Genomic DNA, 26,445 nt, shown 5'->3' on the forward strand with positions numbered 1-26,445 from the left:
ATTAGGAAATAGAGATAAGAAATTTAATTAACATTTCTAAAGTCACAGAAAAGTTTTTACCTCAATTGTGAAACAAATATAGGGGTTAAAAATCCCAGTCACACTGAAAATAGGATTAGGATGCAAATGTTTTGCTTTCTAGTACTCAGATAGCAGTTTTACATCCTTCATTGAGCTGACGGATGTCATTTCTTGAAATAATGAGCTTAGTTCATTATACAGTGGTCAAATTCACTTTCATTGCTATCATTACTACTATAAGAGTTTAAAATTTCTAATTTATTTCTAAATAACTAGACACAAGTTTTCTTTACAAAGTTCAAAAAAATCAAGTACATAATGAAAAGTACTTGTCCCTTCAACCCCTGATTCCACTAAGTCCTCCCCCAAAGGAGCCAATGATACTAGTTTCTCATTAATCTTTCACAAGATATTTTATTTGTACATACATAGTTTGCATGTAATTGCATTTTTAATAGTGATCAGAGTATATATACTGTTTCAGACATTGTTTTAAACTCACATTATGTTTTTAAAATCATTCTATATTAGGCTATATAGAATTCCATGATATTTTGTTTCATGGCTATTGCAATATCAGCACATATTAAAATTTATAGTACCAATTTTATATAGAAGACATTTCAGTAGTAATTAAATTTTTGCCATTAAAATCAATGCATCAAAAGACCTCTTGCATATGTATAACATTGCAAATGTGCATTTCCTAAAATGAACATCATCATCAATGTATACATGCAATATGTTTATCTAATATAGGTCAGGAACTGATATTTTCTAGAAAGCACTTTTTATGTTGTTTAAAACTTTGCTGTATAAAAATGAAAACCATGCACATCAAAACAGGCCAAAGCATACATCACAATCTATGAATTTCTTAAAGAAGAACTAATGATCTCTGTAGCCAGGGAAATCCTTTTATAATGTAACCAACTGATTTAGCAAACCAGACAATATTGTAATCAGCTTATCACCAAATGAATCCAAAACTCCTGCAATAGAGGAAGTACTATTATTTTCTGTAGCTTTAGTTCTACTTTGCAGATGAGTAATTGTTGCATTCATATCCTCAGATTTCTTCCTAAATCCTTCCTCAAGCAAATCCTTTTGAATCTAAAATAAATAAGTAGACATTGGAAGGGACTTAAATATTTTATAACTTGGATTCTTAAGAATCACAACTAGTCAAAACGTTGTAAAATATCTCATATCCCTAGAATGTTTTCTCCATTATTATAAGAAAATGAATTATAAGATATTGTAAGATAAAAATACCATCTGGGTTAGACCTAGACACTGTAAGGAAGAAGTTTCCAACTTTACTAATATTCGCCCACCATTACAGTTTTGCTGCTGTGCTAACCAAAGTGTTAAAAACAGCAATTTCACATTCTTCCCAAAAGAAAAGCCAAATGGTCTGACCAAACAGATATTCAGTCCCAGTGGGGTGGCATAGTCTCCATACCATAGCAATGATGGGAAGTCATCAGTTAATCTAGAAATCTGTCCTCATATAATGTCTAGGTGGAATCTGAGAGCTTTCCTCCCATGCAATATGCATGCTCAGGCAGCTATGTAAACCTGGAGCAGATTGCAGCAAGTTTAAAAGCTGTCACTTCCCTATGATTTTAACTACAGAAATTTCTAACAGTTTTATGTTGGTGTGAATCTACCTAGGGTTTTGGATAAGGAATAGGTATCTTGATAACATGGGACTTGGGAATGCAAACCAATTGCTGCTCATATTGACCTTAGCTTGATGGGAAATCTGTTTACCCACATACTTGTGAGACCATTTTAAATCTCTCAAAAAGCAGCTTAAATCCTATTTGTATTCTCCAAGGATTTATAGGAGTCATATGACCTCGGTCTCCAGAGTCGAAATATGGAGAAAAAATTCAAAGGAATATTAAGAAAAAAAATGATGTGGGTTTGGGGTGGGGGTGATTATTCAGGGCTTCTAATGAATCACAAGCAACAAATGGTCATGGTTTTCCTTCTGTGAGCTGAGTGTAATCTTCCCTATTCATTCTGGGGCTCTGGAACCATCAGGCAGTACTGAGCAGGGCAACATCCACATTCAGCTGGTGCTCCAACATGATGTCCTGGTTTTTCAGGAGCTCCTCCAGTTTCTTTTTCAGTTGCTCCAGGTTTTCCTTGAGACACATCTCTTGAGCCTCCACCTGTTGCTGCTCTTCCTGTAGTTTCTGACTTGAAAGCTCCTGTTCCCTCTCAGATTCCTCCTTCTTGGCCCACTCCTCTGTCACAGGAAAGATTTAGAGAAGGAAGAAAGAAACAGCAACTATCCTGAGCTCAGAGACCAAGCCAAATCTGAAAGGCAGGGCAGGGCAGGGTAGGAAATCACAGAATTCACACAGGTCCACATCATCAAGGGCATGTTTCAGAAAGTAATGGTAAAGGTCCTGCCCATCAGGCTGAGGTTGGACCTCCACTCCCCCTTGTTCTTCAAACATTCAGCAGAGCATGCATTCCACAGAAGGGGAAGCTCACAGTTTTGGGAAGTTCTTCCTGACAGACCTGTCAGAGGGCTTTACAGGAATCCAACCACCACCTAGGAGTGGAGTCGTGCCCCTGTACCTGCAATGGTTTTCTTACCATCAGTGAGGGCTTTATTTGCCTGCAGGATGGATTTCTCTGTTGCTGTCTGTTGACTGAAGGAGCCTTTAGAAGACATCGCCTGCCTGCGGAACCAAGAAGCAAAATTAAAAATTACAATAATTTTGTAATTACAAAAATTAAAAAAACTAAGAATTACAAGTCTACCAAGAAAGAACAGAGCTATGAAAGTTGGAGAAAACACATGTGAAGGCTTCCTGGAAGTCATGAGTTGACTGTTAAAGAGTTGGTAGAATGATGGCAGAGGAAATAAATATCCTGCAGGTAGAAAGACCCACAGAAACAAAACTAGAGATTGTAGGTTTCAGGAGTCTTTGAAATGAAAATAGAGTTATTTGCTTTGACTGAGGAGCAGGGAGCAGGAAAGAAGGCTGGCAGGTGAGTGTTGACACCAGGTGAGGAAGGGCACCTAAGCTCAGGCTGATTCGTTTCTGTAAATTACAGCATTTGTCTAAATTTAATCTAGAAATTACTTCTATAAAAAGTGTATAAAGCTGGTTTCTTGAGCAAATGTAATAACTGTGACTTATGTTCAGAAGAATCTTAAGTGAGGGAGATTAACCATTTCCTTTTTCTCAGGCCCTAATTTAAAAAAAAAAAAAAACAACAGTTATCATGCTTCCTAGAAGTGGACTTTGTAACAAACTATAAGTACATACCATTTAGATAAGTACATACCATTGTCTGAGAATAGTTTTTAAATGCCTAAAATATGCCAATGATATTCCTTAAGAAATAAAAATTCTAATCTTCACACAAAATCATCAAAGACACTGAAGGTTGACTTGAGCAAGAAGAACAAAGCTGGAGGCATCATGCTTCCTATTTGAGATAAGTTGCAAAGCTACAATGATCCAAGCAATAATACAGAAAATAATGTCAGAACTGAAACATAGGCCCTTGGAACAGAAAAGAGAGCTCAGATATAAACCCATGCATTAACAGTCTACTGATCTTGGACAACAATGCCAAGAACACAAAATGAGGAAAAAAAAAAACTAGTCTCTTCAATAAATGATGTGGGAAAGACTGGATATCCACAGGCAGAAGCATGATAAAATCATCTAACAGATTTGAGACTTACATATAAGACATGAAATTGGATCCAGCAATCCCACTACTGTGTGTATGTCCTAAAGGAAATGAAGTAAGTACACCTAAGGGACATCTCTACCATTCATAGCAGCCAAGGCATGGAATCAGTCTCAGTGTTCATTGATGGAAGAAAGGACAAACAATGTGGTAAGTATACAAACTAGGAAACTACATAACCATAAAAATAAGGAAATCCTGTCATTTGTGACAACATAGATGACCTGGCAGGACATGAAGTGAAATAAGAGAGGCACAGAAAGACAGATGAACTGACCTCACTTGTATGTGGAACTTAAAGAAGGTGCAGTCACAGAAGTAGAGGGTGGAATGGTGGTTACCAGGGTGGGAATTTTTCAGTTAGATAGAAGGAAAAATATGACTTGAAACAATAAAGCCATAAAATGACTTGAAACCATAAAAGCACAATGACTCCTTTTTTTTTTTTTTTGTGGTGCTGGGGACTGAACACAGGGCCTTGTGCATGTGAGGCAAGCACTCTACTAACTGAGCTATATCCCCAGCCCCAATGCTTCATTTCCATAGGAAAAAAGCTTCTTGATATTGCTCTGGTGATGACATGTATGGATATGACATGAAAGGCACAGGCAACAAAGGCAAAACTGGACAAGTGTACAGCATCCAACTAGACAGCTTTCCAGGAAAGAAAACAATCAACTATGTGAAATGGTAACTGCAGTCTGAAAAAAAATCTGCAAACTGTATATCTGGAAATCGGTTAATATTCAAAACATGTAAGGAATTCATGTAACTCAGTAGCAAAGTAAATCAAGTAACCAATACAAATAAGCAAATAACTTGAGTATACATTTCTCAAAAGCGTACATACAAATGGCTGATTGATAGAAATATGAAAAGATATTCAATAGCACGAATCCAGTCCATCCAACAATGGTTGCCACTACCACTGTCTGAGAAATCTTCTCAAGAATATATAGCCTGCTGATTCACCATCAGCTGCTCATTGTTGTTTTCCACCAGACAAATGGGGGCTGACATTTTTGGTCCAGATGCTATAGCAACCTGCTAACCTGGAAGAGCATCTGAGGAGAAATGGGATTGCACACTCATTCTGTGCCTCAGAACTATTCAAGCACTATTAACTTAAGATGGATGAGACTTCTACAATTTGTATGGGATCTGAACATGAGCAGACTGCAGAAGGTCTCCTCCATCATTCCCCCAATTTTTTAGACAGAGCCAGAAAATAATCTCTCATGACATTGGGTATTATCTTTTCTAAATTTGTGTTTCAAAAGTAATAATAAAATCCAAGGCATTATTACATAATAAGATAAGCTATGTATCCAACCTCACTGATGTTTAAAAGTACTGCAAATTCAAAATGGGAATTAGGAATCACTATTTAAAAGGTAGAGAGTTTAGGTCTGGATTGTTGAAAAGTGCTGGAGATGTTTAATAGGAGTGGTCACACAACAATGTGAAACACTCATGTCCCCAAACTGTACTCTGAAGAATTAATACAATAAATTTTGTCATGTACCATTTACCACCAGAAAAAGGAAGAGGAAGAAGAAAAAGAAGGAGGAGGAAGAGGAGGAGGTGTAGGATGAAGAGGACGGAGGAGGAGGAGGAGAAGAGGAGAAAGAAGAGGAGGAAAAGAAGATGAAATAATATTCTGGATAATATGAAAATCGATTTCTCTGTGCGATGCTACAGCAACCATCGGGCAGCAAATCCTCCTCAAAGACATTGAACACATTGATTATTGTATCAGTTCTTTGATCAAGAACTTGCAATAGCTTTTGAATGACCATCATCTATGAAAACATGCTCTTGAATGCACCAGTCCGACCTACATGCACTTTTATTTCCAGGAATAGAGGAGTGATGGGAATGGGGGCTGGAAGCCCTGGGAATGAGGCTTGAACGGACAGGCTTGAACACACTTCAGCCCCTGAGACCAGGATGGGGAACATAGTGAGATCCATTCTCAGACAAATAAACACATACAAAGTGGTGGGGTTCCAGGAGAATGTCTGGAATTTTAAGAATTCCAAAAGAGCCTGTACTACTTGACTGAGGAGGATGCAGTTCTCTGCAACTTACTTCCATGGATGAGGATTAAAATACATATAACATTGTATCTCTCTCTCTCTCACACACACACATAGAGGGATAAAGCCAATGTCAATTAGATGAAAATAAGTAGAAGACAACAGAAATTTTTCACTATCATTTACTTTGAGGTAAAAGTTTAGTATTAAAAAATGAAGTACTGATGTACAGAAATGCCTTTGACTTATGGGTGTTGATTTTATATCCTGCTACTTTGCTGAATTCATTTACTAGTTCTAGAAGTTTTCGAGTGAAACTTTTAAGGTCTTCCAGGTATAGAATCATATCATCAGCAAATAGTGCCAATTTGAGTTCTTCTTTTCCTATGTGTATCCCTTTAATTTCTTTTGTCTATTTGCTCTGGCCAGTGTTTCAAGAACTATGTTAAATAGAAGTGGTAAAAGAGGGCATCCCTGTCTTGTTCCAGTTTTTAGAGGGAATGTCTTCAATTTTTCTCCATTTAGAATGATGTTGGCCTGGGGTTTAGCATAGATATCCTTTACTATGTTGAGATATGTTCCTGTTATTCCTATTTTTTTTTCTAGTGTTTTGAACATAAAGGGGTGCTGTATTTTGTCAAATGATCTTTCTGCGTCTATTGAGATGATCATATGATTCTTATTTTTCTTATTACACATATACAGCACAACTTTTTTATATCTCTGGTTGTATATAAAGTATGTTCACACCAATTTGTGTCTTCATACATGTACTTTGGATAATGATGTCCATCACATTCCACCATCGTTGCAAACCCCCTACCCCCTCTCTTCCCCTCCCACCTTTCTTCCCTATCTAGAGTTCGTCAAATGTTCTTCATGAAACAATAACCCAGAATGTCAGTGTGTATGTGTACATGTATATACATCACTAGAGAAAATAACTGTAATTGAACTACATTAATGTGCTTAATGGATGCTTACATGTTATCAGCTCATTTAATTCTGTAAAATAAGCTCCCGAGGTAGGTGTTGTCAAGATGTTCTTCTGATTTTATAAATGAGCATACCAAACTAAAGAGATGATTAACAGCTTCTTAGGTCATATAGTAAATAATGGAGGAGGATTTTAAAAACACATTTCTTTTCTCAGAGTCCATATTTCATCTTTATTTTTGAAGGTAATTTAATAGAGGGAAAATGTGACCTACTAAGTGCTGTTTCTGAAAAATGTTTACAATTAAAAAATATTCTATACCTTAGGAATTAAGAGGAAGTTAGGGTAGATCTAGATTTAACTCAAAGTTCATCATTTATCAGTTGAGAGCATAGATATATTTTTTAACCTTTAAACCTCGGGTTCCTCACTTGTGAAATGAAAAGAATATAGTTTGCATATTGGGTATTATCAGAATTACAGGCATTTAGTAAATGGAAGCTATTTTTCATAATACAGTGTTTTATTCATTTGTTTTTACAAATTAAAAATAGAATACTAAGGTGGACTGTGGGCAATTTGTGAAGACCTAATATATTTCCCTGGCTGATGTAGTATTTGTGTTTCTCTTTTTTTATTTTTGTTTCTTGCCCCCTTAAGAATTTCAGTTTTTCTGATTATCAAGTGAGAATATGATTGCTCACAAAAATAAAAAGGCCAAGAAAAAACATGTTTGGACATCAGGCCAACTCTCTACTGATGTAACAACTTCTGAAGTGGGGCTCCAGTCCATAAGTTCCAGCTCCACTTTGATCAGGACCACATCAAGGAGGTGGTGAATGATATCAGCAAGTTCACCCATGTGCTGCGGTATTTCAAAGAAGCTATACTTTCAGATTTGTCCACTATTTTTTTTTTCGAATTTTTACTGGATAGGTTGTAAAATTTTAAAAGCCACCCTCCCTACAGATAAGTGTCTACACAGTGGTGAAACAGAGTATTATTCTGTTTTAGTTATTTTATGACTAATTTCCTCCCTAAATGTTTGATGATTACAATGTAAACCATGTCATAGTCAAAGAATTGTGCAGCTGGGGAATGATATTGGCCAAACTGTATTGTTATATTGTGTGCATGTTTGAATATGTAACAACGAATCCCACCATTATGTACAACTGTAATGCATCAATAAGAATAATGGGGAAAAGTGAATAAGAGCAAGAGAAAAATCAAAAAGTAAATAACAGTGAAGCACATAATAAAAATTTTGGTAAGGGCTGAGAAACAAGAGTACTGAAAAAAAAAAAGTCTTTGGTTCCTATCAGTTTGGTCCAGGATAATTTAAGACCATTGAAATTTAAAACTTCTTGTTAAAGACAATACAGCACATTGTTTGGTCTTTAATAAGCAAACTGATATTTGAAATGTAGATTGTTGATGCTTCGACCTTAATACAGTTTTCCATATCATTGTCAAATTTAAAATGACTGTATTTGAATGAATTTTCTTCCCTAATATTCAGACTTAATTCTGTTTTGCTGATTTGTAACCTCTTCTCAGATTAAGGGATAATCACAGAATTTGTCTAATCAGAAATAGATAATGGGATTTGGTTATCCTGAAGTAAAGAATTATATATCCCTGACTGCATCTTAGTACCTAAGTCTTTTAATTTTTAGTGTTTCCTTAATATCCAAATTTGATGTCAGTGATAATTAATAGTTAAGAGACAGCTCCTGTTCTTTTGTAATAAGTAGCAGTTCATTTTCATGTTCATAATGTTATGTTATAGAAAATAAAGATTACACTTCACTTTTGTATTTATACAATAAGACCCTTCTTGGGCCGTTATACAACTTTGTGAGATTTCAAAAATCTTTATATATATATGTCATTTCTGCTGCATTCTCTTGGTCAAAACTAGATACATGTTTTGTGCATATTCAAGGATACAGGCAATAAACTGCTTCTCTTGCCAGGAGATGGTATATGCATCTATATGTATTTATCTATTTATTTATTTATTTATTTGTTTGTTTATATGCATATATGGCCTATATATATTAAATGGTCATTTTCTGCTATGCATTTTGAAAATCAGAATCTAAAACCACATATCATGCTTATACTAAATTCAAGAATCTATTTCTAACCTAATTATAATGTTCAAGTTGAAATTCCTGAAATAACTGATCCAGAATTGAAGACTCCAAAAAGGAAAAAAAATGATTTTTTCCCCCTCTGGCACTGAGGCTTGAACCCAGGGCTTCATGCATGCAAGGCAAGTTCTCTACCACTGAACAACCTCTCCAGTCCCAGAGCCTCAAAATTATAGTGTTTGAACTTTTATTAAAGCAACAATCTTATTTCATTCATTTGAGATTACATTTATATATATATTTTATAATTTATATAACACACACATACACAGATATATAAAATATACAGTTTTCTGGGGGGGGGGGCGGTGTACCAGAGATTGAATCCAGGATCATTTAACCAATGAGCCACATTCCCAACCCCATCAACCCCGCTTTTTTCTTTTATTATTTATTTTGAGATAGACTCTCATTAAGTTGCTTAAGGCCTTGTTCAGTTGCTAAGTCTGACTTTGAACTGAAGATCCTCTTGCCTGAGCTCCTTGGAGATTACAGGCATGCCACTGCACTTGACTCTAGTGTATGTAAATATTATTAGAAAGACTTCGCTCACAATCCTGTTAATTTCAGTAGGTTGATTTTGAAGTCTAAATGGATGATTAAATTGTGGAAAATGTGGGGCTGGGGTTGTGGTTCAGTGGTAAAGTGCTCGCCTAGCAGGTGCAAGGCCCTCAGCACCACATAAAAATAAATAAAGAAAATAAAGGTATTGTTTCCAACTACAACTAAAAAGTAAATATTAAAAAATTGTGGTAAAGGTAATTTGTTATGAAAAATATCCTAAATGTATTAAGTATTGCACTGGTAACACATTCCTTAGTGAAATAATACGCCTGCCTTTTATTTAAAGGAGCATAGTTTTGTAATCAAAGTTTGTTCTTAACTGGCTTAATTATTTAAAATTTATTTTTAAGTTTGCATAGAGTAAATTTTGTTCTCTTTGATGTACAGTTCATTAATGTGTTAACTTTTAGGGTGATATTTAAAATGATGTATTTGTTGACAAATCATTTATCTCAATTTAGGGTAAAATATGATGTTATTTAATGTATCAATGGAAGTACATTTTCAATAATATCAATAAGATTTTTAGTAAGGATTTCTGTTTATTGTTTATTTTCCTTAGGAGTTTTATACTCTTTAAAATCTTTATCTTATATAGGTATCCCTTGTTTCACAGCTTTAAAATGGTGGTAATTTAAAACAAGTTGAATCACTCCTTATTGCCAAAAAGTTTTTATGAGTTTAAATTTGTGAGTAGACAATTCAGAGAATAGGAAAGAGGGAACTTGGAAGCCGATCCTCAGTGAGAAGAGAGAAAATTGGTACTAAGATACAGAAGGAGATTATCCCTTTAGGTAAAAGGAAAAATAAGGAAATAAATTTATTCATTGAAATTTAAGTTTAAAAATTTGTGTGGACATTATCCTTTTAATAATAAGCATGCCAGTAGTTTAACTTAAATAACAGAAGGGTCACTAATAATTGAAATGTTTGTAAATTAATTTTTAAAAACCCAGAAAAAAACAATTTTTGATAACCCCCTTTCATACTAATGAGATTGATTTTAATGCTTGATTTTTCATTCAGATGTTAAAAGATACATGTATGTCACTTCAGAATTAATTTTGAATTTAATAAGAATTTGTTTTCTCTGTCTTTGGAAGTTTGTAATCCAAATATAAAAATTACTATTTAGTTAATTTGAGTGGCTAGAAACTTCTTGTTTTGTTTTCCTTAAGCAAGAAAGTATATATAAACATATAAATTAACCTTATTATAAAAAATTAGGAGAATGCTATATAATAATATGCTTGTGTTTATGTTTGAGAGTGATTTCCAGCTTCTTAGAGTTTCAGACTATTTCTTACTTACTTAATGGGGTCATTATAAGGATCACATAAGATATTATATTCAGGTAAACAGTTAAAATGTTTAAAATGCTGTAACTCCTTGAAGTAGTATTATTACCTGTGTTTCTATAGACATGAACCATGTGAATTGAGAACTATTCCTGGACTTCTGTAGTTACCACCACAGCAATAAACAGTGGCCAGACAGCAAAGAGCTGTTTCACTGTTCTCTTTGGGTGTGAAGGAACCTTGTCAGTATTTTGCCAGTGACTTTACCAGTACTTTGCCTTTTGCCTTCATTTTTCTTTTGGCATTGTTTATTACCTTTTAATTCACACCTGTTATCTGTTAAAAAAAAACAACACTGAAAAGTTATCCTTTAAGAATAAAAAATGGAGCTGAGGTTGTGGCTCAGAGGTAGAGCACTTGCCTAGCATGTGCCGGGCCTTGGGTTCGATCCTCAGCACCATGTAATAATAAATAAGTAAAATAAAGGTATTGTGGCCAACTGCAACTAAAAAATAAATATTTAAAAAAAATAAAAAATGTAGCTAGACAAGTTACCTTTTGATCTAATCAGAATATCCTTTTTAATGTATAGTTAATTGTAATGAGGCAATAATGTTCAAATTCACTTGACTTTGCCTCAGGTGTTTAATCCTGCTGTTGAGGCTAGACTTTGATAAGTAGCTTTGTGATTAGTTTATGGTCATATTTTTCTTTTACCCAAATGAGTTATAGAAATGATCATTCTCAACCCAAACATCTAAAATGCAAAACTTTTTGAGTACCATAGCAGTAGGAAAAAATGTTCCCAATTTTAGAGCATTTTGGATTTTCAGACTAGGAATGCTGAACTGGTAAAGTCTATACTAATATTCCAAAACCTGAAAAATTCCAAATCTAAAATATTTCTGGTTCCAAACATTTTAGATAAGGGATACTCAACTTCTATATTTGTACTTGGTGATTTTTATTTTTTTTAACTAATTTATTTATTTATTCTAATTTGTTACACATGACGGCAGAATGCAATTCATTTCAATTACACATATACATAATTTTTCAAGTCACTGGTTGTACACAATGTATTTTCACACCGTTCATGCCTTCATACATGTACTTATTACAGGGTAATGATGTTTAACTCATTCCACTGTCATTCCTACCACTTTGTCCCCTCTCTTTCCTTCCCTCCCCTTTGCCTTATCTAAAGTTCCTCCAATCCTCCCATGCTCCCCACCATTGTCATTATGTGTCAGCATCCTCATACCAAAGAAAAAATTTGGCCTTTAGTTTTTTGGGATGGGCTTACTTCACTTAGCATAATATTCTCCAACTCCATCCATTTATCTGAAAGTGCCATGATTTTATTCTCTTTTAATGATGAGTAATATTCCATTGTGTATATATACCAAAGTTTCCCTATCCATTCATCTACTGAAGGGCATCTGGATTGGTTCCACAATTTAGCTATTGTGAATTGTGCTGCTATAAACATTGATGTGGCTATGTTCCTGTAGTATGCTGTTTTCAACTCCTTTGGGTATAAACCGAGAAGTGGGATAGCTGGGTCCAATGGTGGTTCCATTCCAAGTTTTCCGAGGAAGCTCCATACTGCTTTCCAAATTGGATGCACCATTTTGCAGTCCCACCAGCAATGTATGAGTGTGTCTTTCCCCCCACATTCTCGCCAACACTTATTGATGTTTATATTCTTGGTAGCTGCCAAGACTGGAGTGAGATGAAATCTTAAGTAGCTTTGATTTGCATTTCTCTAATTGCTAGAGATGTTGAACATTTTTTCATATATTTGTTGATTGGTTGCATATCATCTTCTGAGAAGTGTCTGTTCAGTTCCTTGGCCAACTTATTGATTGTGTTATTTGTTTTGTGTGTGTGTGTTTAGCTTTTTGAGTTCTTTATATACCTTAGAGATTAGTGCTCTATCTGATGTACAAGTGGTAAAAATTTGCTCCCAAGCTGCAGGATCTCTGTTCACCTCACTGATTATTTCTTTAGTTGAGAAGAAGCTTTAGAGTTTGAATCTATCCCATTTATTGATCCTTGGTTTTAATTCTTGCACTCTAAGAGTCTTATTAAGGAATGCTGATAGAAATGATCAAATGCTGGTAGAAATGGGGCCTAATTCGACATGATGGAGATTTGGGCTTACTTTTTCTTCTATTAGATGCAGTGTTTCTGGTTTAATTCCTAGGTCCTTGATCCACTTTGAGTTGAGTCTTGTTCATGGTGAGAGATATGGGGTTTAATTTAATTTTGTTGCATATGAATTTCCAGTTTTTCGAGCACCATTTGTTGAAGAAGCTATCGTTTCTCCAATATATGTTTCTGGCGCCTCTGTCTAATATTTATGTGGGTTTGTCTCTGGGTTCTCTATTCTGTACCATTGTTCTACAGGTCTATTTTGGTGCCAATACCATGCTGTTTTTGTTAGTCTTGCTCTGTAGTATAGTTTAGGGTCTGGTATAGTGATGCCACCTGCTTCAGACTTCTTGCTAAGGAGTGCTTTAGCTATTCTGGGTCTCTAATTTTTCCAGATGAATTTCATGACTAGTTTTTCTATTTCTATGAGGAATGCCATTGGGATTTTGGTTGGAATTGCATTAAATCTGTACAGTGCTTTTGGTAGTTTGGTCATTTTGATGATATTAATTCTGCCTATCCAAGAACAAGGGGTTATCTTTTCATCTTTTAAGGTTTACTTTAATTTCTTTCTTTAGTGTTCTGTAGTTTTCATTGTAGAGGTCCTTCACCTCTTTCATTAAATTGGCCATGGATTCTAATAATGTAGTATCTTGGTTTGTTTGGAGCACTTTCTTCCCTTGTTTTTCTATGTTGTTCATGTGTCTTCCCTTCTAGCACTGTGGATCCAAGACTTTACAGTTTTTGCCCTGTATGCTTATAGTGTCCCTGCAGGGTTCTAATAACTCTCCTTTAAGGGGGAGAACAATATTAACAGACCCCAATACAAACAATATACAACCTTAAACCACATAGCTGTTATTAAGATGTTTATAATTTTGTCACAATATACAGAAATGGTGAGTTCAATTATTATTTATGATATAAACAGTAGGTTTGCAAAAGGATCTACAGTTTCTGATGGTAGACAAAGAACTGGGGCTGAGGTGTAGGATGAACTGTTGAGTGGTATGAGGTGAGGATATAGAGTTATTAGATCTTAGAAAGTGTGAAAGAGGAATCTAAAGAAGTTTGTTAGTAGCAGGAAAAGAGAAAGTGATTTTGGGAAGACAAGTAAGTGGGAAGACAATGGAGTACAAAAACAAATAGAAATGTTGAGAAAAAATTAAAAATGTAAAAATTGGAGATAAAAGAACATACAACACAACTGTAATATAATATTTAGGACATCCCCATCCTCAGTAGCCTAATTCATGAAAAGTACTTGGTTTTATAAGTGTTGGGAATGTTAGGGTGAGAGAAGAGAGAGAAAAACAAAATCTCAAAGGAAGATACAAGGATTGTTTTTGTTGGAGATCAGTATCTTTCCTGTTTCCCTTTTTGTGAGATTGTCTGTTGTTTGCTGCTATCTTCACCCTTGGATGGTGAGGGCTAGTAGGGTGGAAGGCTGGTCTTGGGGAGTGGACCTCCTAGATGTGCGGTATAGCACTTGCTAGTCCCTGATGGGAGACTGCACTCCAAGGATCTCATTTGAGGCCTCCTACTGTGATGTGGGTGCCTGGTCTTATCTCCTTATATTGCCTATAAACCTCACAATTCCTGGTCTCTAATTTAGCCTCTAACCTGTATCTTACTCACACCCTCCCTTTCTAGTTTCCAGTCAGGAACCTTTCTCTCCAGAGGTCTTGTGGGCTGAGCTCTGGGGGATGCACACCTGTTATGGAGAACTGTTTTGTATTGGGCAGTTCAGGACCAGGTTTTGCGAGCTACAGAGTAGCCATTTAGCCACAAGCACTGTGCCTGGTTAGCAGCTTCCAGGGAGATGGAGGAGTTGGGGACTAAAACTACCTTGATATTGCATCTAAATCCCAGCTGGTGTTTTAAGCTGGAGATGCCCCAACTAAAGATGGCGATAAAGTTGCAGAGTTGGATGGGGCCAGGTGGTGGCAGTGTATTCAGAGGTGCAGTTCTGTGGTTTGCCATATTGTGTCTGGCTGCTGTCTCCAGACCCTGTGTGCTGTCCGCAGGTGTAGGCTACCACATGAAGTGGGCTATGGCAGTGATTTCAGTGGTCCAAGATGGAGGCAACCAGGAGAGCCCCACTTTGGTTGATGGGGGTCCACAACGGGAGTGGCGGCTGGGGTTCCTGTACATGGGCAGCGCCTGGGTATCCTGTGTGGGAGCAGCGGCTGGGCTTCCTGTGTAGTTGGAAGGCCAGGAGTCTTTCCTGGATGCTGATGCCTGTGTTCCTACTTGGGCACCTGGAGGTCCTGCAGGGGTGAGTGGACTGGAGTTTTGCACTGATGCTGAGGCCTGGAGACCTGTGTGGGCACGGAAGCTGTGATTCCTTCATGGGAGCAGCTGTAGGGGGTCCTCTAATCACTCACAGAGAAACAGTATTCCCAATACTAGAATCCCAGGTCACAAAGTGAGTGACACAGAATGTAGCCTCCCTTTAGCCTGCCATCTTGGATCGTGGAAGTGCTGTTTCTTATAGTAAAATAGCTACTCTAACTTGCCTGAGGATGTTTTCCTGGGATGAGAAGCTTTCAGTTGTTGAGAGCCACAGCCGAAGGGGCCCCAGCAAACTTCCAGCTGCCAGCTGATTGGCTCCTCTGCGGTGATGCTCATTGGGCTGTTTCCCCGCCCTTTCAGACCATGGAGCTGCTCATTGGGGGACTTTTTTTTTTTTTTCAAGCACCAACGATTTGCTTGTTCATAAGCCAGTTGTTTTATTAATGTCATTGCTTGTTCTGTATTCCCAAAAACTCTGGTAGCTGTTTGAAAAAGCCTATCTACCTTAGTTCATTAGCTCCTTGTATTACCTTAGATAATTGACCTTGTAAACCTCCATGTCCTTGTAAAGTCTTCCATGCCCTATCCACATCTGCAGCAATTTGTGAGTATATGGCAGGATCATATGCAATTTGTTGCTGCTGATCCTCATAAGGTCCCAACTCTCCTGTTGGTATACCTAGATAAGGCCTTATCCAATTTATGTCTCCTAATAACTTTTGAAAGTTGTTAAGTGATTTGAGTTGATCTACTTGTATTTGAATTTTTGGTGGATGGACCATGGTTGAGGATAATAGAACTCCTAAATAATTAATTGGAAAATTTAATTGTACTTTATCTATTGCTATCTTTAGATTATAATTTGCCCCAGCAAACTTCCAGCTGCCAGCAAACTTCCAGTGGCCAGATGATTGGCTCCTCTGTGGTGATGCTCATTGGGTTGTTTCCCCGCCCTTTCAGACCACGGAGCTGCTCATCCGGGGACTTTTTTTTTGGCTCCGCCCATGCAACCCAGCCAATCGGCCTCAAGAGCAGGAGGAGTGTGTGTGTGTGTGTGGGGGGGGGGGTGGTGGAGAGGCTTGTGGGAAGCCGGTGGTGGCAGTTGGGCTCTGAGGGAATTCCTGAAGAGCTCCTGTGGTGTGTTCTAAAAATAAAGTTCATTTCTGCTTGATAAGTGGCTCTGTGAATTGTGCCCAGCCAGACTGTGGCATTCAATGCTGCAACCAGCAGTGCCCAGGCAAAGCTGGTCACCTATCAGTAGCTCTCATTGGCATATAGCTGGGAAGTTCCATTTATATAGAGGAGACACAGGGCCAGTTACCTGTACCACAAAGAAAAGGGGCGTAAAAAATATAAATTTTTCTTCTTGGCCTTTTTTGTATAGTAGAAGTAAAAGGAAAATGGAAGAAAAGCGGGGAAAGGGAGTGAAGAAATAACTATGAAAGGCCATAAAAGATCTAGATCTAATATCTATGTTCCAGAAAGTCTTCACCCTGATCCATTCAACCCCAATCTTCCTTTCAAGCAAAAAGGAACAAAAAGGAAGCTTTAATCTCTTGTGAACCTAGAGGTTACCTAATAATTCCATCACATTCTACTTCATGGAATCATTAAAATTATTAGTGACCCTTACTTGAAAGTGTACAGATTACTCTGTCCACCAACTGACAGTCATTATTTTTTAAATTATTTTTTTGTAGGTCTACAGAGCCTGGTGTTGACCTATGTCAATGCCATCAGTAGATCTTCCCTGCATGCAGAATGCAGTCCTGGCCCAGGCCCAGATAGAGAATTCTGCTGCTGTGCAGAAGGCCCTTGCCCACTATGACCAGCAGATGGGCCAGAAGGTGCAGCTGTGCACAGAGACCCTGAAGGAGCTGCTGGACCTACACAGGGCCTGTGAGAGAGATGTTATAGAAGTCTTCATAAGGAATTCTTTTAAGGATGTGGACCAAAAGTTCCAGAAGGAATTTGGAATATATTTGGTGTTTTGTCATGACAGGCAGAAAAATATGGGTCCTTCTTGAGAAATATATTCTTCCTAGACCTCAGAACAGTAAAACTTAGTAATGTATACATATTTGTAATCATTATTGAAAGATTATACCTATCCTTCACTCTATTAAAAAAAGGCACTATTTTTCTAAAAAAAATGTAAGTTTTTAACAAAAATCCATTTTTGCTCGTTTCGCCACTCTGGATGTCATATTTTCAGCAATTAAGTAAATTGCATTTATAAGAAAATTCTTAATTTAGTATTTTTTTCTTTTAAATTTAAAGAAGGCACATTATTGTTATGTTCCCTGCTAATAACCTGTGGGAATTAAATTATTTTTTTAACCATAATAATTTATTGCTTTTTATGTAAGCTGACAGAAAAAAAATTCAGAAAATGATGAAAAAAACACCAGAGATAGGATTTTTACTTACAAATGTCCATTTTTGTTAATTTCCTCAATGTGGATGCCACATTTTCAGTAACAAAATAAATTGCATAACTATGACATAATCTTCATTACTTCATTAGCCTGGTAGAGAGAAAATATTTTAAAAAGTTTTCATATTATTAAAGAATATATTAAATAATCATTCACTCCTTGCTCAGCACTTCTAGAAAAATCTCTGGGTTTATATTCTGCATCACCTCATAAAATTCTGACAACAAATCTACAAGATGGTTACGCTCCTTCTGTTTCATAGACATGGAATCCTCAGTTCACAAACACCAAGGTCACAAAGTCCCAATGTGGTGGGTTCAGGAAATCCATGCAGGCCTGCCTCACTCCCATGCCTGTGCTCTGAAATAGCCCTGAAATTAGAAAACTGAAAAGATAAATTTTCGTGTGAAATAATATCTATGCTTTGAAAATCACTCTCTGAAAGCAGGAAAACTAAGGGAAGATAGCTTCAGAAAATCACAAATAGAAGAAGATGTTTGCAGCATATCTTGTTCTTAAGGATGTTGTAGGATCACAGTGAGGCTCTTCCACTGTCTGCTGGCTGTCAGAGTTTTTAATCTTGAAATGCTCAGGCCAATTCTGTTTTCACCTTCACATGGCCTCTTACTCTGTGTTTGATTCTGTCCTGTAGAACGACACTGATCATGTTATAGCCCACCCAGATAAAACTGAATGATTTTATTTCATGATTATTAACTTAATTACATCTACAAAGATTCTTTTTTCAAGTGAGGTCATATTCAGAAGTCCTGGATATTAGAATGTGCAATTATCTTCTGGGGGGCTATTATTAAAGTCACAACAGTATAGTTTAAGCACATCTTTCATTTCACTTTTTGTTTTATATATTTCTCACATAGTTCATGTTCTTTTATTCTTTTGTGTGAAGTAGATTTTGACTTTTGAGTATTATTTTAATACCTTCAATAACTTCTTCCCTATTTTCTCAGTGATTCCTCTAGGAATCACTGAGAAAATAAACCCTTTTGCTTCACTTGCTTTTAGTTAACTGAAAACACATCACCAATTTTGGAAGTCACACAGCTGGGCAATCTGTTATGAATCTCCCACTAGCTTTTCTATAGATGATACCTCTGACTTGAGCCATTCAACTGGTTAAAAATTGTTCTCCAGTGAACAATATCTACCCCGTCCTCCAGGCATAGCCTTTTGCTATTTTATCCCATTCTCATGAATCATAAGACTTTCTAGTCAGTTTTTTTTTTATTTTAAGATTTATAGAACATAGACCATCTGGTGACCTATAGGTAACAACAGTTTATACACCAGAAAAGAAGGCACCCAAAACTTACAGCTGCCTGGGTGCCTGCCCATAAGCTATGCCTCCCAACTCCATGTATAAACTCTGTGCCTGCATCCCCTAAATGAGATGGTCTTTGCTCTCAATAGCTCCCTTCAGCCTGCTGGCTTTCCAAATAAATCTTTCCACTCAAGTCATAGGTCTTCTTGAGTGAAGCAATGAACTTGGGCTCTTGGTTACATTACTATATACTTATTAACTTATCAGATTCTACTTCAAATTCATACTAATTCTAGACAGATACAGGGGGAAAAAAAGCTATAGCATTATTCCCTCTTCCCTGTTTTTGTGACATGATTCTTACACATATTACATCTACATATGTAACAAACAGCTTTACATAATTTTATGTCTCTTAAAGAAGCTCAGAAGAGAGAAGAACCTGCTACTTACCCTGAGTATGGGTCATACTGTTCTTATCTCATAATTTTCTCTTGAAAATGGAAAATTTGAGTGACATTTTATTATAAATATGGATACTGCAACCTCTCCCAATCTGTGAGGTTCTTTTGGCTTTGTGTCTAGTGTAGTCAGATCCTAAGACTGAGGGATTCTGGCTACACTGACCTGACAGAATGTTTGCTAATCTTAGAGCCTACTGGGAAGACATGCCCAGATGCCCTAGTCTGGCTGGGCACAATTCAGGAGCCACTTGTCAAAAGAAACAAACTTTATTTTTAGAACACACACACACCAAACCACACAGCTCCTCAGGAAAAACCTTCAGAGCCCAACTGCCACCACCGGCTTCCCACAAGCCTCTCAACCTCCCACACTCCTCCTGCTCTTGAGGCCGATTGGCTGGATCGCGTGGGTGTAGCAAAAAAAAAAGTCCCCCAATGAGCAGCTCCATGGTCTGAAAGGGTGGGGAAACAGCCCAATGAGCATCACCACAGAGGAGCCAATCAGTTGGCAGCTAGAAGTTTGCTGGGGCCGCTGTGAGCCAATCATCAGCTGGCAGCTGGAAGTTTGCTGTGGCTCTCAACACCCAGGTATAGTTTCTTATTGAAAAGGCAGTCAGGAGATTTTGACTAAAGTTTTGCTCATGAGGGTCTCAAGGCCCCTCAGTGTGCTCCTTAGGCATGTAAAGAATCACCAAAGGATGGCTGGTTTCAGGAGGGTGATCTTAGTTCTTATATTGTCTCTCTAATAAACTGTCTTTGTGCAAAGGTATCAAACTCAGCTAGTAGGATCCATTAATTGCAGGCTTATAACTCTAATTTTTTACAAGGCCTGCAATATAAATTGTTGTAAATCTAATCTAGTTAAATTTGCTCAAGATTAGTTTTGACGCCAGTCTTTGAGCCTGTTCTGACTTTATGAGAGCTCTTATAGGCTGTCTCCTTCTCTGGTTCTCATTGGAAAACTAGTTGAACTATTGTTTAACTTGTTGCAATCATGGGTTATCAGCTTCCTTCTATTTACCTATCACCAAAATCTCCATTATTTTTGAAATTTCCCTTAGCATTGAATTTCTCCATATTCCATTTAGAATGAAATCCATTCCACTGGGAACAGCTTTAAAACTCTCTGTTTTTATGGAATGTCTCTCTTCCTGAACATAATCTCTGAAGTATTTCTTCACCACTGGACATGAGTGGCAGGTCTGGTTTCCTCTGCCTCTCCCAGCATAGAGCTTCCAGCTTACAAATATATCAGGGTAGGCATGATTAGAATTTTAATGCTGTTTTATTGCCATGCCTGAGCTAGAACCTCCAATTTATGAGAAGTGACTGGATGGCAGGTAGGAAGCCTCTGATCTCTGGTCACACTCATCATAAATAAGTCTGCCCCTTGGTGATGGATAGCATTAGTTTGCTAGGGTTGCTGTAACAAAATATAACAGGCTGGGTGGATTAAAATAACAGATTTATTTTCTTGCAATTCTGGCACCAGAAAGCATGAGATAAGGTAACATACTTTCACTTCTTCTGAGACCACTCTTCTTCGTTTTCACATGTCTGCCTTCAAATTGTTATTCCTCCATCTTCATTTAAAGAAACCAGACATATTGGATTAAAATCTCATTTTAACTTAATTCCTCTTTAAAGACCTTATGTCCAAATGTGGTTACATTTTAAGGTTCTGGTGTCAGGACTTCAACATCTGAATTATTGGGGAAGGGGACAAAATTTAGCACATCACAGAGGGGCTGAGGAATGTAGATGACCTGACCCTTTCAGTGAATAACCTGCTGAAGAGAAAGGGGGGCCCTGTCTTTTTGGCCACACCCCACAAGGTAAGCTTTGTCAAATGAAACTGGGTGGGGAAGGAACAGATCATATCTCTGTACCATAGGCTCTTGCTTTTCTTAGTAAGATTCTGGTGATTTCCTTTGAAAAAATATTTCATTGTTTGAAGTATGCTTTTGAAACAAGTGCTAGAATTTTTAATTTTTAAAAATAATTTTTGATAATTGCAGTAATTCTTGCAGGGTGGCCATCACCATACTAATGTAACTGTTTCCTGCTCAGAGGGGATAAGCCACCTAAGAAAATTAAAATCTAAAGTAGTTAGTGAAGAATAAAGAGTCAGAGCCAGGAAATAGTTTTGAAAGTGATGGGGTGCCTGATTGTTTCTTCCAGTGCATACAGGAGCTGTAACAGAACAGCTAGAAAATGGCTCTGATTATTTATTTAAGAGAGTATATCAAAGGCAGGGATAAAGTTTCAGCAGATGGAGTCTTGCTTCATGGTGTCTTGAACAGGTTGATTGGCATCTTGGTAAGCCACACCCATCTCTGAGAGGCTGTATTGCTATGTGGCTCCAGCAAGTCACCCCATCTCCACTGCTGTGTAGAACCTGGAAGAGCTAGGTAGCTCTGTATTTGGGCAGTTTCACCAGCAAGTGTGCTGCTGGGAGTTCCCAGATACCAGACTTTTCCTCCCAAAGGCTTCCATGCCAGTTTGGTTCATGCATAGTACATGGACAAGTAATTTTTTCTGGGAAGAGGTTCTACAGCACTCTATACTGCCACACTGGAAAATGAATCAACCTAACTTATTTTTGCAAATGTTATGAAAAACAGGTGAAACACATGTGTAGGGTCTCTTCCAGGGAGACAGAAATTCTGAAACCTAAGTTTCATTAGCTTCACAATTTAATCAGCCTCTAACTAAGTGGTGACATATTTGCAAAACTGGAATCTTGCTCTTCATAAAAATCATGACCAAAATGCCTGACAAAAACAAATTAGAGGGGGAAAATTTATTTTAGTTCATGGTGTCAGAGGTTTCCGTCTAGAGACAGCTGACTCCATTGCTTTGGGCCCAAGATGAGAGAGAACATCATGGGGGGAAAGCATGATGGAGGAAACCATCTCAGCTCATGGCAGCCAGAATGTGGGGTGGGGGAGTGAGATACACCCTTCTAGGGCATGCCCCCAGTGACCGTCTTTCTTCAGCTATGCCTCAAATGCCCACAATTACCACCCAGTACATTTAAACTAGCATGAACTGATTAGGTTACAGCTCTCACAATCCAATCACTTTACCTCAGAATATCCAGCATTAACACAGGAGCTTTGGGGGGAAACCTCATATCCAAACTATAACCCCGTGGAATAAAACTCCAGAACTTATCTCTCTTATCAAACTATGATTTAATACCCATTGACCGACTTTGCCCCATTAATAATGGATTTTTGTTAAAACTTCTTAACAGGGCCTTTGAAGGTGTTTTTAAAAGGCTTTATAGTAGCTTATAATTTTAGAAATATTTTTAAAGAGAATTATTTTCATGCTATATAATTAAGGGAATCAAAAAAAAAGGGACTAGTAAATATCCCACACTGATTCAATATTTGTTGGATATTAAACAATTGCCAGATGTATTCTCAAAAAAAAGCTAAATTGTTTTAATTTGCTTCAAAGAAATGAATACATTTAATACTAATGAAAATATTTAAAAAAGATACAAAGTATTTGAATAAAATTACTTTATAAAATGCAAGAAAAGCAATGTATCAGCATTACATACACAATTTTATTTTTTTAGGACAGTATAATAACTAAATTAACAAATGCTTTACATAGACATTGTACTGCATCTACATTTTCAAAAGTGTGTATGTTCCAATTGGTGAAAAAAAAAGTTGGATTAGCCTTTTATTCAGACTTATTTTATATGTGGTCACATGCAATGAGCATCCTTCCTGAGCCAAGTTCTGTTCTAGATGCTGAGGCTTCGTCTGTGAACATGTTACTGGAAAAGCAGTCCTTGTCCCCTAATGCCAATACAATGACAAGGACACAGTTTTGAGAAAAAAAATACATTATAACTCCCAAAGCACATAAAAGTTATACTTAGAGTCTTTTAGAAATATCATGGCAAAAATGGAAAAGAATAGAGAACATCTCTTTTTTTTTCCAATCACTTTTTTCCAATCAAATTTCAGCCACTGGCTTCTGGGTGTGGAGAAAAAAACAAAATACAGTAGGATCAGCAGAGAACCTTGTAAGATTGTCCCTTCCTCCTCCCTTCTCTTTTTTCTTACAGAAGCAATGAGGAGAAGGAGAAATAGCATTTTAGAGTTGACAATTCACCTCCCACTTCTGTGACTTGCTTAGGAAACATGGGCAGCCTTATTAAGGACCTCCCCAGCCTTCATGTTTTCACTGTAAGATGGAGACAATACCACATGTTTTGCTTGGTTGCAGACAAGGCTGCATTAACATGTAATATATGGAAGCTGCGAGTAAATATTCTATAAGAAAAAAGCTGTTAATTTTACAATTATTCACTCAGCAAATAGAGGCAGTATAGCGAGGGACTTCAAGAAAAAGTTTTGGGATCAAAGATGCTTGTGTTTAAATGAAATCGATGTTATGATACTTGAGAGTTATTAGGCTTTTTTGTGCCTCAGTTTCTATAAAAACATGAGGATATGTGTGTTGTATATTAATTCATGTAAAGCTGTCTTCATTGGGCCTGAAACAGAGTCCCTCCAGACAGTGTCTTGTGTACTTAAATGCCAGGTACTGACTGGGTCAGGTGTTGAGGATCCACAAGTGCACAAGACATCCCCTTCCCTCACTTGCTGCCTCTTTTATAAAAGACTGAATAGGTCAATTGTGAGTGTGCACATTATTTTAGAAAATTAAAAGCCCAAATAATATATTACTTCCACCTTCTAGGCTTCTCCAACTGGCCTCCAGTTGTGAAATAAATTTATATTTCAAATGACGTGGCTGGTCTTCATTCTCTAAGTTCTCTTCCAAAGTTCAAACTAGGAAGCTCTAATTGAGAGATCAGGCGTATTCACGCCACGGGCAGTATTTCTAACAATTTTTCTTGCTCTCGGTGCTTTCAGTTTCATATAATCTAACCACTGAGAAAAAAAATTGCCTATTGTTTTTTTTTTTCTCCTGATTTTCAGACTGCTGAAGGAAGTCTAGAAAGCCCCCAGGACATTGGAGAGAAAGTAAGTCCAAAAAAAAAAGGTAAGAATGCTACTTTCTCATCAAAGCAGCTGATCAAGAGAAACTCTGCCCCAAGAATCAGAGCCTGTGACAAGATGTGGTCTAAAGGGTGGGAAGGCTTTTACAAGAGGCAGACTAAAAAACACCAGTGCCAAGGCAACCTGCAGCCAAAACTGATATAGGACAGGAGTTAGGAAAACTCTAGTGTTATCAGGAGCAAGCATGTTCACAAATGCCATCAGCAGATGTAGGGCTGAGAGTTTTAAATGCTTTAAGATTGCCTTATCTTGCTACTCTCTGTTGACTGGGAACACAAATTATCTTGGCCATTGAGGGAACTTGCTCAACACAGTTTCTACCACAGCTAAGAAAGAGCCACAGATATGCTATTTTAACAAAAAGGTAAAAACAGGAAGTCAGATGCAGTGTAAACAGCCTACTGATAAGAGTAAGAGAAAACACTAAAACCTTGTGTGAAAGAGGAGGAGTTGTGAAAGCAACATAGTCAGTCTCATGCTTATAATTAAGTCAAAGTGATCTTCTCTAGAAATAATGGAGATTTGCCAAATTCAAATTCTTTGGGCCCACATATTGCTTAGCCTCTTGAAGCACAATTTCAGACTGTTACGTCACTCCTGGACTCCCTGTTTTTTTTTCCTTTTTGCTTTTTAAATTATTATTATTTTCATTAACACATACTAACTTTCCCCTTTTCAAGGCTCTGTAGCAGCACATTAGTAACAGCAGCAACATTTTTGCTTACCTGTGTGTGCCTGCAAGTGACTTAGATCCTGCCTTCTGATAATTCCTCTCTTCCTGGAGCCCCACCTTCATTGGTCACATGCTAGCCATAGGCAGGAGCTCCTCTGTCCCTCCATCTCCTATCCTTGTTCTCCTACAACTCCCCTTTCCCTTCATTTTCCTCCTTATTCAAATCGAAAAGCAATAAGTGGGGTGGTGGTGGTGGAGAGAGAACCTGAAAATGTATGTCAGGAAATATAAATCTTAATTGAGACTACTTCCTGTTTAACTGTCTTGACCTTTTTCTGCTAGTTTGAACTCTTGCACATTGTGTGGTTTTTCTTCTACCATGTTTTTCTCTCCTTGTTTTCTTCCTACCCCCATATCTCTCCTTCTAACCAAGAAATATGATACTCATGACTTACTCTGTCTTATTATTTCCCATTTCTAGAAAACAAGTTTAAAGACAGCTAAATGACATGCTGATATACTACAGCTACTGAGTCTTGCTCTAACCAATAAATTAAACTCACTCTTTTGATATCATTACTCTTTCTTGCTTTTACATTAATAATGTCTTAGTATACAGATCTTATTTATATCTTTCCTTAACTCTCCTTAACTCATTGAATACCCAGAATGTAGTTATCATGACTCCTCTAATGTTCTTTGCTAGTCATTCTAAGATCTCTGTAAGTGCTGCTTTGATTATGATTAACTCATTTATGTCCATATTCCTATATTTTCCTGCTTCTTTACATGCCTTGTAAATTTTTATTGTATCCCATTTAATAACCAGAATCCAGGCTATTCTGGGCCATAGCCCTTCAGAGAGCTCTTGGGTGAACCTATGATCAGGGAATTCACAGACTTGGACACTTCCTGGTATCGATATCATCTCTCTCTCTCTCTCTCTCTCTCTCTCTCTCTCTCTCTCTCTCTCTCCTTTTGTGCACTAATGCTGGTTCTAAAGGCTTTTGAGGAATAATAATAAGTAGAAAAAAATATAATTGCATAGCTTTTATCAACAGACTCTTATTTATCTATTACTAAAGTCAACATTTAAAAACTTCTTATTCTGCACCTGAGCATCTCCAGCAAATTTGAAAAGCATATATGAGGAGTACTTTTTGCAGTAAAGGTTAACAAACAATCTACTGAAGTGTTTCACTATCACAAATCAGATATCACAGACTACAGGGGGAGGCCAAAGTATTTCTTTTTAAACTTCATGAGTAGGATCTTGGAACCAACAGAGAAGATGTTCTTTCCAGTTATTCTCACTGAATCTGTTACTCATGAAAT

General features: G+C 37.1%; 1 protein-coding gene and 1 pseudogene across 1 annotated transcript; one reads left to right on the forward strand and one right to left on the reverse strand.

Moving 5' to 3' along the window:
* LOC124091910 (guanylate-binding protein 3-like) overlaps nucleotides 1-26,445 on the forward strand; it is a 139,534-nt pseudogene that overhangs the window by 76,041 nt on the left and 37,048 nt on the right.
* Nucleotides 273-25,369, reverse strand: LOC124092005 (guanylate-binding protein 6-like). The gene is made up of 3 exons (XM_046443309.2): nucleotides 25,163-25,369; nucleotides 2,638-2,723; nucleotides 273-2,281 (listed from the first exon to the last, which is right to left on the reverse strand). The coding sequence occupies exons 1-3, from the start codon at nucleotides 25,231-25,233 to the stop codon at nucleotides 2,070-2,072; spliced, it is 369 nt and encodes a 122-aa protein (XP_046299265.1). The 5' UTR covers nucleotides 25,234-25,369; the 3' UTR covers nucleotides 273-2,069.

The sequence above is a fragment of the Marmota monax genome, unplaced genomic scaffold (genome assembly GCF_021218885.2).
Source record: "Marmota monax isolate L192 unplaced genomic scaffold, Marmota_monax_Labrador192_F-V1.1 WCK01_AAM20220418_F8-fsc00046, whole genome shotgun sequence".
Lineage (NCBI taxonomy): Eukaryota > Metazoa > Chordata > Mammalia > Rodentia > Sciuridae > Marmota > Marmota monax.